The sequence below is a fragment of the Saccostrea echinata genome, unplaced genomic scaffold (genome assembly GCF_033153115.1).
Source record: "Saccostrea echinata isolate AGI-Se365-2 ecotype Australia unplaced genomic scaffold, CSIRO_AGI_Sech_v1 ptg000019l, whole genome shotgun sequence".
In the NCBI taxonomy this organism is placed as follows: Eukaryota; Metazoa; Mollusca; class Bivalvia; order Ostreida; family Ostreidae; genus Saccostrea; species Saccostrea echinata.
The window spans coordinates 2,963,500-2,977,110 of record NW_026889768.1 but is presented as its reverse complement, the minus strand read 5'-3'; the positions used below and the strand labels follow the sequence as shown (position 1 = coordinate 2,977,110).

At 35.4% G+C, this 13,611-nt stretch overlaps 1 protein-coding gene across 1 annotated transcript; it reads right to left on the bottom strand.

Annotated features, from left to right (window-relative positions):
- Window positions 1–1,434: 1,434 nt before the first annotated feature.
- LOC133189751 (uncharacterized) lies at window positions 1,435–5,947 on the bottom strand. The gene is made up of 6 exons (XM_061325148.1): window positions 5,764–5,947; window positions 4,888–4,998; window positions 4,710–4,791; window positions 3,524–3,691; window positions 2,779–2,879; window positions 1,435–1,644 (listed from the first exon to the last, which is right to left on the bottom strand). The coding sequence occupies exons 1-6, from the start codon at window positions 5,902–5,904 to the stop codon at window positions 1,579–1,581; spliced, it is 669 nt and encodes a 222-aa protein (XP_061181132.1). The 5' UTR covers window positions 5,905–5,947; the 3' UTR covers window positions 1,435–1,578.
- Between the last annotated feature and the right edge of the window lie 7,664 nt (window positions 5,948–13,611).

The following is a 13,611-nucleotide window of genomic DNA, read 5'->3' as shown; positions in this document are numbered from 1 at the left end:
TAGAGTCATCATTTCGCAAGTTCTATGATCAATACAATGACCTTGACAGCAAATACTATCATTAAGTCGATTGTTGACTGACGATTTTCAAACTAATTGTTAGGCCATTATTTTAAAGCTGAATCGTCTACGGATTTTTCCGATTGCCCGATCATGACAGAGAGCATACGGCAGTTGTGAACGTTCGATAGGGGATGCTTACGATTCATGGCACGTAATCCCACCTCTGAATGTTTGCTCTGCTCCCAATTTGTACTGTTTCAATGGACTAATGAGCTTGATTACTGTTCGTTATCTTCATATTTCACTGTACGAAATTAAATATTTTACACTCTTTTGGCATATTCGCACAAAAAGTCTGTCTTCTTTTTATCCGAATATATGTTTTTTGAGAAATACATTAAATTATTTGAAATTTGAGAATTTGTATGAAGCAGTGATGAGAAACCCATTTTTCTTTTGAGGTTAAGTGCCTGTATAAGTTGTTAACCGGATACATAAGAAAAAAAATGATAAAATTCTAGGAAGTTTATACAGTTCAAATAACAGTAAGATGTCTTTCAGTCACTGCAATTTTTAAGATATTTTGATAAATGTAAGAAATGAATTTAATTTTTGAGAATTCATAGAGACATGAACTACGACGCTTCACACCAGCAATTTCATGAAGCGCGTTAGAGTTTCATGATAAATATGCAGGCGTGAAGTGTTGTAGTTCATGTACCTCATGAATTCTAAAAAAGTAAATTCATATCTTATATTTACATTTTTTTTCCTGATTGACTTGCCATGAATTAATTTCATTCAACGATCACTTCGGAAACAAAACAGCACTATAGTTTTGACATCACGAAGTAGATAATCTTGTTCATCCAAAGTTGTTCATGAGAAAATGAACTGTTATTTAAGGAAGAATATTTGGAAATATAAATATTTGATTTTCAACGAACATGTTTCATGAAAAAAGAATATTAAAATATTGCTTTCAAGTTTGAAAATATTAAAATTTAAGGAACTTTTAAATGACCTAACCTTGACTAAATTTTACGGTCAAACGTCAAGGATAACAATTTTACAACGCTGACATACGTAATTATTCAGCCCATAGCAAAATTCCCTTCCCCATGGCTAAGAAAAGCTTAGGAAAAATACAAACAAACACACTTTTAATACCCTTTTACCCAGTTTTTGTTTTGTATTTTTTGAATCACAATTTCAAAGATACCTCTATGTTACTTATCTAGATGAATAAGAAAAAAAAATAATTAAAAAATGAAAAAAAAGTGTTTATTCAAAGTAAAAAAGGAAGTAAGTACGAATTATAGCATCAAGTGGTTCATAAAAGTAATGAAATTTGTAAGAAAATGTAAACATTCGATGTTTTGTACTAAGAAATAATTATGTTCTAACACAAAAAACACATAACTACGTATACAAAGTCCAGAACATTCTTCAAAAGGCATGTAAGAGATTCATACCAATACAAAAAGTTGACAAAGATCAGAAACTTATAGTGACAAAAAGATGAATGATGCAGGTTTTTTTTCCTTGGATTTCGTGTTAGCTTCACTGCATTATTTATCTGAACAGACTGGACATTTTGTGGTTTAACATTCCAAACTTTTCAAAGAGATCGACCTCCCCCTGTAAAGAGAAGAATCACATTATGTACATTATGTAGGTGATGGCTGATTTAAAGAAGTAAAAACCTGTCCATACTGAAATGAAAGTTTGCATCACGAGGTTCCTATCATGCTTATTTTAATTAATGTGAATGATAAAGCCAATTAAATGTTTATATGAAGATTGTTACTGTAACAAGCTTTGAAAAATAATGCCAGTAGATCATGTTTCTTTAAACTGCACTTTTGGTTACATTTTGTTCAAGTCACCGCTGACAGTAGCGTAGCAATATTAACAATCCCCCCCCCCCCCCCCCCCCCCGGCCCAATAAAAGATAAACACCGACAATCAGTTAATATCTTTTTAACAGCAAATCTTACAAGGAAGTTTGGACAGTAAGCGGTTTGGCAAAACAATAGGTATTTCTATTTATAACTAAACACACTATCACAGATATTCAAAAATCTACCTAAAATCGTCTCTCGTCTTTACTTCCTCATGTGTTATGTAGTTGATGAAAATAAAGAGGTGGAGGATTTTATATGATAAAATGCTTAGTTTGCTTGATGGCTAATGAGAATGACACATTGTATTTTTCCATAGTACTATGATTGTCCCCTTATGACGGAGACACAAAAATGGGGTTTATTCTAACTTAAAACGTGAAAGATAAAAAAGAAAAAAATGGGGTTTACTTTAACTTAAAACGTGACAGATAAAATTGCTACATTGATTGTTACAATACACATAATGTACATTGTAATAGTCCAAGGATACAATACCAAACATCAAACAGACGCTAAATTTCAATTATAAAGTCCTCCATGGACTTTTTCATCTGTGGATACAAATACATGTACTAGTAAAAAGATAATTTACAGAGAGAAAAAATTCAAGCAGTCATATTCTACATCTAGTCGGCCTGGTCACTTAGATGCATCAGGATATCTGATCTTGCATATTATTGAACATGTACTTTTCTATATTTTATCCAACTTGCAAAATTTCTATTTCAACAATATGACTTAAAGAGGTCACTATTTGAAGCATTTTAAATGTCAAATAAAATTCAAAATATAACTTAGTCCCAGGGAGGATTAATGATTTGAAAGATAAGCTTAAAGGTTAGGTATTGCAAGCACTGTTGACCCTTACCTCTTCAATTTTATCTCTGCATTCCCTTGGTTTGTCAAAAACTCTGGGGTCGTCTATCCCAGGTTCAACTCCTGTGTACCCAATGCTGGCCATGAAACCTCCTAATAATAATAATAATACTATCTGTTCAGTATTTTAATAATCAAATGTAACTAACAAATATTACAGTAACTCGATTATAGCGAAGTTCTGGGGACCTGTAAATTTACTTCATTATTTCCCTATAATGAACTTGTTAAAGTATATAAATTCGTAATATACATGTTTTCCTTCAAGTATGAGTGTCGAATAGTTTCAATGCAGTATTGAATGTATAGAAAGCCTATCTTGGATTACCAAATTTTTCAGATGAAATGAATTTCAAATATAAATAGGAAAAGTAATGTCAGTTCAATACTCTTTAAATTTTGAGATCTTAAAAAAAATCGTTATGAAAGATGCTAATATATTTTTGACCTCTACAGGACTTAGATTCAGTTCGTTATATCCGTAAATTCATTATATCTGAGTGCATTCTAACTATAAGAAATATAAAGCAACTGTTAAGCATTTTGCAAGGGATCCCGAAAAACTTCGCTATATCCGTAAATTCACTATACCCGTGTTTGTACTAAACAAGTTTTACTGTATATTCAATTGACCTTGAATATGGCCATTTTTTGACCTACATCTTTCACAATTCTTGACTCCTGTTTATTTACAAAATAATTTACAAATCTATCTCTTCTTGGATCTCTATTCATACCTTTCTCGGTGCCTCCCGTGACAGTCTCTCCGATAGGGATACATAACTCATTAGTAACCGTGAAATAAGCATTTCCCTTGACCCTCTTTAGTGGGATCTCGTATGAACTGACGTCTAGTGAATCAGTAGATGTGCCCAAGTGTGTGTCACTCACTTTTTTGCTTTCGCCTGTGAAAGGTAAAAGAAGAAAAACAAAACAAAACAATGTGATGGGCCAATACACGTTTAACTTCTGGTCGAAGAATATTTAACGATCTGATGGAGTAACATCAAGCAAAACCCAAAGTCATATTCGTCCTATGAAAATTTTGCAAATTGATTTCGTACATTAAAATTTTGCAAACCAATTTAATTTATACAGAGCTGTAAAGTGTATGTGGTAGTGTCAGATACATGGCTTCCTACTAGCTTGGGCTAGTGGGTTAACCCTTTAGCTCAATTGGTAGAGCACTGAACTGGCAAGCCAGAGGCCCCGGGTTCAATCCCCAGCAGAGGCATATAAATGTCTCTGTTACATTTGGCGCCCACGTTGGGACCCGGGTGTTCTCTGGCGGGTGAAAGTGATTGCCCCCAGAACTTCGCCCCACAGGCGTCGGCACTGACAAAAAGAGATGAGGACATCTCATTCTCTGGAGGGGGACAATGTGGTAGTGTCAGATACATGGCTTCCTACTAGCTTGGGCTAGTGGGTTAACACTTTAGCTCAATTGGTAGAGCACTGGACTGGCAAGCCAGAGGCCCCGGGTTCAATCCCCAGCAGAGGCATATAAATGTCTCTGTTACATGTATGTATTTTATATGTTTGCGAGTACAGCCTGTATATCATGTACACCGTGACATCCATTTGATATCAGGTATACAACAAAGGAAGAAATTTTAATTTGAATTTTATTTTATATATACCCGGTATTTACAACATCAGTTTTACCTTGTACGTTTTTGGAGCGAAGTTAAATTAATCAGACTCGCTAAAGTCACTTTAAAAAAAAATGCTCTCCTGCATTCTAAAAAAATGTTGCAAATTATTATTTTACCGTTAACTATAATTATTTGCCCTCAATAAAAAATAGGTATTAAGTTTCCCTAGCAGATACACGCACAGTGTCCTAAAAATATACTTTGCATCATAATGAATTATTACAATAACTTGACCTGACCCTGTACCTGAAAATAGAAACAGACTTACTAGGAACACAAGCAGGCTTAAATTCCTTTCCTCTCAGTCTTGTTGTATTGCAGTTACCATTCACGACAACATACTGAACTCCCTGGAGTAAAGAAAATATATATTATAATAAACATTTATACTATCATGACTATTATCAGATAATGAGTAACACATCTAAACTGTGTTCAATACTCACTGCTTCAAAGTTTTGGATCATTGCTCCTCTGAAGAACCTGCCGTTTACAACTCCCTCTGAAAAGGCGGCTATTTTTGTGTTCTTGGCATCATAGAAAAGCCTGACTTTTCCCTACGTTAAAAAATAGTTTTCATGATTTTACCATTTAAAAAAAAAACCCAAAAAGACTGCATGCATTTTGTTGCCTACCTAATTGATATGTCTTACACTATACTTATCGGGTCAGGGTTATTCTGGGAAAGTAGTACATACTGAATACCACAACTGGATTATATTGCCTTACAAAGTATGACGAATACTGAGACGTTTTGTACCCCGAAATACCCTACTAATACGTTTATTTTGCACAATCAGGAAATATGAGGGAAGAAGTCTTTTCATAGCACAAGATAATAAACTTTATGTTCTTGGTCTTCAAAATGAAAATCATGAATATTCAAGAAAATGAACCTGAGGTGAATGCGGTCACGGTGATATAGAAAAGGTGAGATTACAATTTCTAACATGAAGTTTACCCTCATATAGAAACTTTCAATTATAAATATAAGTCTTTATGAATGAATGAATGTGGCATTTGTAAATGGTTCATTTAAACATTTTCATTGATGTTTGGAAATGTTGACAGGTACTATAAATTTGTCTGATGGACAAGAGATGAGATTGACAACACCTTATGACCCCGTATAGAATTCCACATTTTCTATTAACCCTTGTTTATAAATTACCTCGTCTATATCAAACTGTATACTCAACAGTATGCTACCATTTTAAATTAATTATTACTGCTATATTAATATAAAATATATTGCAGTAAAAATCCAGTGCTTACATAAACAGAGCGGGTTAATATCCAGGACAGTTATTTTTTTTACTTACCGCTTCGTATCCCCCTTTCCCGTTTTTATTAGTGCCGACCAAAAAACCCATATCCCCTCTCCATTGTTCGGGGGTGCAGCATCCCTGTGTCAAATGGCAAAGTAAAGGAACCGTCAGAACTGCGAGAAAGATGGACTTCATTCTTCTGGTGGGGGATTTCGTTAATCGATTCTTCCGTGTACAGTACGGTTTTATACAGCTGTGATCACATGAGTCTTACTTTCTCGTGACTTGTTTATTTTGCATACCTGTTTACAGGGTGTTTGGAAATTCATCGTCGAGTTAGTGAAATTTGATATCGCTGCTAGATATTTGAGGGTGCGTCATGGTCAGGTACTTAAATATTTAGGAGCAGGACCGTAGGAAGCAATTTCAGTTTGGGGGGGGGGGGGGCACAGCCAAACATTTTTCAGTTGACAGTTGAGGGGGCACTACCAAAAGTTTTCTGACAAGGAAAAAAAAAGTCATCAGGCGGTTTTATTGAGGGGACACAAGCTTATAGTATCTATGTTTACTATAGTAATCTATATATCGGCAAAATTATTGGGGGGGGGGGCACGGCCCCCCCGTGCCCCCGGTTCCTACGGCCATGAGGAGAGTGTCGCCCACCCCCCCTTTACTTCTAGTCTGTGATGGTGACAGGTCTGACTCCTCCTTTCTATTAAGTACTCTTTCCCTCTAAATCCCCCCTCTTCATACTCCCTTTCTACCCCTGCCCCTCCTTACATCTTCTTTCTCCTACCCCCCCCCCATTAATTAAAATGCCCTAGATTGTGATAGGCAATATAATGAATATGTATATCTGCTATCACTATACGATCTGCTTAATTTGATATTTGAATTAATAATTCTACATATCATGCATCTGTTTAACATATTTGAAAAGTTCCTTATGTATTCATGAAAAACCTCTTAACTTGATTTAACAAAGCTGTCGTAAAGATGAACAAGACTGGTTTAAGAATTTAGGACTCAAAAGGGACAACAGGAAATAACATGACATATTTACATAAATCTGCGTGAATGTGTGAAAAAAGGTAGAATTTCATGACTGAAATATAAACAGTCTCTGGGAAATATAGATAGTCATTGAAAAATAATGTAGATATGTCGTGAAACAATTCAATATTTACATCGGGTTTTGTATAAAAGAATTTTACCAACATAGTAAAGACAAATTAAAAGGGAATCAGTTAGTACAAGTGTGTATACTACATTTTCCCCTTTGGGACAAATTCTTGGATACTTAGCTTTTGTACTGACGCGTATGTGAAAATGTTTTTGAAACACCGCGACGGTCTGAATATTAACCTATCTTTCATCTAATTTTAGATATTACTATAGTAGTCATAGCTAGACATGTTTTTCCGCAAAGTTATTTTTTACTGATTTATACATCATAAGCTTCAGAGCACCCTTGAGTTTTATGTGTCACAAGCAAGTATTTCATTATAATTTTTAATGTTACAAAAGCTTAAAATTCCTATATAAGTGAATATGTTGATTTTGGAGACATATATTCTTCATACATGGATATATACGATGGAATAATTTTGGACTTAGTACAAATTTTGAAGTGGTATTGAAAAGCCCCAATTCAAACCCATCATCTGATGTAGCATATATTGCAACAGGAAACGCATTAATGAGATAGAACTTTATCAATTATAATAAGGAAATTTTTTATAGTTAATTAATTAAGGTATGATGTCGAAATATTACAAGGAAGAGTGACAGTACATCGAGTAGTTATGTTCATTCCGCCCAAACCACATAAATTTGTACATAAAACATGTTTATATATAATATAGTTTTATAGAAAACACTTCAGGAATGACCATTTGTTTTTTCCCCCAGAGTTCTAATATTCAAACACGCAAGTTTTCAAATCTGTACAGTATTTCTTATAAAATTTCCCCCCCCCCCCCCAAGATATAGTGATATTTATCTACAGTCTAATTACAGTTTACGAAAGCTACGAATCATTCGTTTCTCTGAACATTATTCATTCGCATATTTCAAAATAAATCTGAATTTCATTAAATTCTTTGAGTGATAAAGTTGTTAACCATAAGGTTTATATTAGTTTAAGTTTGTCTTGAAAACATTATAAATACTAGAACTGTAAGAAGTTTGTGTATTCTATAATATTTAGTTATCCACAAAAGTTTTTATTTCAAATATATACCTTTTCATTTCCACGTACAAATTTCGCCCAAAATGACTTAGATAATGTATATTATAATAGATTTGTCTATTTTCTAGTTGCATTAGCTTTAAACTGGTATAATTAATTATGTACTACTTCATTATTGTCAATCATTACACTTTATAGTTAATTCTAAACATTTGTGACCCTTAACCTTCTTGGCGAGGACTTACACAGGTATGGTGCCTGATGTCCAATCCAATAATGTAAATGGCTTTACATAATAAATATTGATAAAATTAAACTGTGTATTTTGGATATAGACATCTCTGACCAATAATCATTCAGATCACTGGGAGCTTTACTCTAAAACACTTCAACATATTCTAACTCTTAAATTGTTCATCTCCAAAATAATATCTAATATCTTATTCTTAATATACCATTATCACCTGCATAAAGACTTCATATCATCCAGTTGATTCGATACGCAAGAGCATGCTCTACGTACGAACAATTTCTAACACGAGACAAACTATGAAAAACAAGTTGACGAAACAAGGATATCAAAAGTCTCGTTTATAGTCAACATTTTGCAAGTTCTATGGTCGATACAGTGATATTGTCAGCAAAAACAACCTATCATTAAGTTGAATGCTGACTGACATTTTCCATACAAATTGTTAGGCCATTATTTACACACTGAATTGTCTACGGATTTTTTCCGTTTTCCCGATCATGACAAGGAGCACGCGGCGGGTGTGATCGGTCGACAGGGGATTCTTACTTCTTCATGGCACCTGATTCCACCTTTGATGTTTTAGAGGTCCGTGTTGTTCTGCTCTTTTGTATTGTTTCAATGGACTTTCGAGCTTAATTACTGTTTTCATATTTCATTCTTGTCAACAAATATAAATCAGAAGAAATCACAATCAGTATCCAAGCATCTGAAAAAAATTTTTTTTAATACTTATGTGGTATTTTATTTTTTTTTATATAATAGTGTAAATAGCATGTGATTTCTTTGCGAGATATCACAGAACATTTTAAAAATAAGGCTAATATATAATAATTGCTAGAGCACACTACGCACAGTAAAGACCACTACCCCTGCCCAAAAAATGGTTAACCTCTTCTTGACGTCTTTCTATTTTTAGATATGATTAGTTCTCTATCGAAGAAGGATAACACAGAAATTCTCGACCCTTTAAATCCCCTTGATTATCGACAAGGAAATTGGATGTGTTTGCTTTCTGACAAAAGCATCAGACTTAAAAACCCGCTCAAATGTTTTATCAGTAACTGCTGGTATTTTATTTTAATAACCTTTTTTGAGATTCCTTTTTAGCTCACCTGAGCCGAAGGCTCAAGTGAGCTTTTCTGATCACTTTTTGTCCGGCGTCCGTCCGTCTGTCCGTCTGTCTGTCTGTCTGTCTGTAAACTTTTAACATTTTCGACTTCTTCTCAAGAACCACTGGGCCAATTTCAACCAAACTTGCCACAAAGTATCCTTGGGTGAAGGGGATTCAAGTTTGTTCAAATGAAGGGCCAAGCCCTCTTTCAAGGGGAGATAATAAAGAATTAGTGAAAAATTAATAGCATCTTTTAAAAATCTTCTTCTCAAGAACCACAGGGCCAGGCAAGATGAAACTCATGTGGAAGCATCCTCAGGTAGTGTAGATTTAAGTTTGTTCAAATCATAACCCCCGGGGGTAGGGCAGGGCCACAATGGAGGATCAAATTTTTACATAGAAATATATAGGAAAAATCTTTAAAAATCTTCTTCTCAGGAACAGTAAAGACCTGATTGGTCATATTTATATGGAAGCATCCTCAGGTAGTGTAGATTCAAATTTATTTAAATCATGACCCCCCCCCCCCGGGGGTAGGGTGGGGCCACAATGGAGGATCAGAGTTTTACATAGAAATATATAGGAAAATTTTTTTTAAAATCTTCTTCTCAAGAACAGCAAAGCCATGATGAGTCATATTTATATGGAAGCATCCTCAGGTAGTGTAGATTCAAATTTGTTCAAATCATGACCCCCGGGGGTTGGACGGGGCCACAATGGAGGATCAAAGTTTTACATAGAAATATATATGAAAAATCTTTAAAAATCTTCTTCTCAAGAACCACAGCAGAGCCATGATGAGTCATATTTATATGGAAACATCCTCAGGTAGTGTAGATTCAAGTTTGTTCAAATCATGACCCCCGGGGATAGGGCGGGGCCACAATGGAGGATCAAAGTTTTACTTAGAAATAGAAAGGAAAAATCTTTAAAATTCTTCTTCTCAGGAACAGTAAAGACCTGATTGGTCATGTTTTTATGGAAGCATCCTGAGGTAGTGTAGATTCAAGTTTGTTCAAATCATGACCCCCGGGGGTAGGGTGGGGCCATAATGGAGGATCAAAGTTTTACATAGAAATATATATGAAATTTTTTTTTAAAATCTTCTTCTCAAGAACAGCAAAGCCATGATGAGTCATATTTATATGGAAGCATCTTCAGGTAGTGCAGATTCAAATTTGTTCAAATCATGACCCCCGGGGGTAGGGTGGGGCCACAATGGAGGATCAAAGTTTTACATAGAAATATATAGGAAAAATCTTTAAAAATCTTCTTATCAAGAACAGTAGAGCCATGATGAGTCATATTTAGACGGAAGCATCCTCAGGTAGTGTAGATTCAAATTTATTCAAATCATGACCCCCAGGGGTATGGTGGGGCCACAATGGAGGATTAAAGTTTTACATAGAAATAAATAGGAAAATTTTTTAAAATCTTCTCAGGAACAGCAAAGCCCTGATTGATCATATTTATATGGAAGCATTTCCAGGTAGTGTAGATTCTATTTTGTTCAAATCATGACCCCCGGGGGTAGGGTGGGGCCACAATGGAGGATCAGAGTTTTACATAGAAATATATAGGAAAATTTCTTCTGATGAAGAACTGCAAAGCCATGATTAGTCATTTTGATATGGAAGCATTGCCTGGGATAGGGAGGAGCCACAATGGGGGATCAAATTTTTAAAAAGGAATATATGGGAAAATGTTGTTAAAATCTTCTCAAGTACAACAAAGCCATTTGTTATGTTGGCATGGAAGCATCGTTAGGTAGTTTAAAATACAACTCCCCTCCTCCCCCCCCTACCACTCCACCCCTTCTCCCCCACTCCACCCTCGGTAATCTTTTCAATACTGAACCGATTTGTGCTTTTGCTTAGCCAATGTGCTCAGGTGAGCGTAGTGGCCCATGGGCCTCTTGTTTACAATACTGTTGACAATAGTTTTCAATTTCTGATAACGGTAAATTTTTATGTGCGGGTATCATTTTAAATCACGAGGTGGTTTTTATTATTATATTTTCAATTGGTATATTATTTTTACAGGGATTTATTCGTATAAATTGTCATAGTGATAATAATTATAATTTTGGGCGAAATAAAAATAATGCGTACACTGAAACTCGACAGAGAAGGGTATGTTTACTCCTGCAAAATGATATTTTTTAAAAATATCATGATTTTTATTTTTTGGTGAGATTTTATTTTAGGAATGATTATGTAGGTAAAATAGTAATAATGGAGGGGCGGGGGGGGGGGGGTTAGTTGCGGCTTTCCACACATGTTTATTGCAATTTTGACGTCAAAACTATAATGTAAACCGTTTTATGTTAAAAATGATATTTGAATGGCATGATTTTCGACAACTCAACAGATAAATAACGAAATTTATATAAGGTCTGGATTTAATTTTTGAAAATTTATGAGTTTCGTGAAATACCGGTACATATATATATATATATATATATATATATATATATATAATGCATATATATATATATATATATTTATTGCAGATTCCCTATTAATCAAACAAACAACAGATATTATTTTGCTTGTTTAATGTGGCGCTTCTGGCCGCGGTGATCAATTTGCTGGGGCTACCACAGGGCTGCCCCACAATCAACAATCAATACAACAAATGTGACGACCCAAATCGGGCGGATCATGCACTGGGTAGGTCACAAGTGCATGAACGTCACCAATTCAATTATAAATCAAGTTCAATCAATAATCAATCAAGTTCAATCAATCAATCATCATTCAATCAATCAATTCAATATCAATCAAGTCAACTGCTTGTCAATTACAAGCCAATGCACAAATTCAAATCCTGAATTTCAATTTACATGTGCAATAGGATAAACAATGGAATGAGCGTAAGAATATGTGTTGCACTCCTCCAGTTGCGTTGAGGTGCGACGGAATACGCAAACACACAGAATTACCACCGCGACATCGGTTGAAGTGGACGCTGTATCAAGCAGGCAGTCATCACGGATTACGTAAACACACAGAATTCACCACCTTGACATAGGCTGATGTGGACGCTGGACCAATCAGGCTGTATTTACGGAATGAGCAAACACACAAAATTCACCATCGGCACATAGGCTGATGTAGGTGCTGGACCAAGCAAGCCGTCCCTACGTACATATAATATCCGAACACACATAATCCACCACCGCGACATAGGCTGTTGTGGAAGCTGGGCGAAGCAGGCAGTCTTCAGCTACAATGACATAACAAAAAGCAGCAGTATTTGTTCTAAAAACAAGAGGAGGGTGGGTGGGTAAAATTTAAAACATTGCCACAATTTAACTCCCAAAAATTTTCCATGACCTTACCGTTTAATCGATTCTTCTAGAAAGGAGGTAGAAAAGAACTTATTATTAGACTATATACAAATGGACCTAAATTATCCGGAATGATAGCTTGTGACTAAGGGTGAAAATTTATATTTATCCGAATGTACGTAACTTATCCGGAATAGATAAATATTACTAGGGTTACTGAAATAAACTCACTTATCCGAGACCAGGCTCGTATAAGTGGTATTATTGCAGATTCCCTATTAATCAAACAAACAACAGATATTATTTTGCTTGTTTAATGTGGCGCTTCTGGCCGCGGTGATCAATTTGCTGGGGCTACCACAGGGCTGCCCCACAATCAACAATCAATACAACAAATGTGACGACCCAAATCGGGCGGATCATGCACTGGGTAGGTCACAAGTGCATGAACGTCACCAATTCAATTATAAATCAAGTTCAATCAATAATCAATCAAGTTCAATCAATCAATCATCATTCAATCAATCAATTCAATATCAATCAAGTCAACTGCTTGTCAATTACAAGCCAATGCACAAATTCAAATCCTGAATTTCAATTTACATGTGCAATAGGATAAACAATGGAATGAGCGTAAGAATATGTGTTGCACTCCTCCAGTTGCGTTGAGGTGCGACGGAATACGCAAACACACAGAATTACCACCGCGACATCGGTTGAAGTGGACGCTGTATCAAGCAGGCAGTCATCACGGATTACGTAAACACACAGAATTCACCACCTTGACATAGGCTGATGTGGACGCTGGACCAATCAGGCTGTATTTACGGAATGAGCAAACACACAAAATTCACCATCGGCACATAGGCTGATGTAGGTGCTGGACCAAGCAAGCCGTCCCTACGTACATATAATATCCGAACACACATAATCCACCACCGCGACATAGGCTGTTGTGGAAGCTGGGCGAAGCAGGCAGTCTTCAGCTACAATGACATAACAAAAAGCAGCAGTATTTGTTCTAAAAACAAGAGGAGGGTGGGTGGGTAAAATTT

What these genes read in the sequence shown, in the direction of transcription:
- LOC133189751 (XM_061325148.1), bottom strand. Translation starts at nt 5,904, where the DNA reads ATGAAGTCCATCTTTCTCGCAGTTCTGACGGTTCCTTTACTTTGCCAT. An exon ending in TGATCCAAAACTTTGAAGCA is followed by an intron (nt 4,792 to 4,887) that starts GTGAGTATTGAA and finishes TCTTTACTCCAG; the next exon opens with GGAGTTCAGTATGTTGTCGT. An exon ending in CACGGGAGGCACCGAGAAAG is followed by an intron (nt 2,880 to 3,523) that starts GTATGAATAGAG and finishes TATTATTATTAG; the next exon opens with GAGGTTTCATGGCCAGCATT.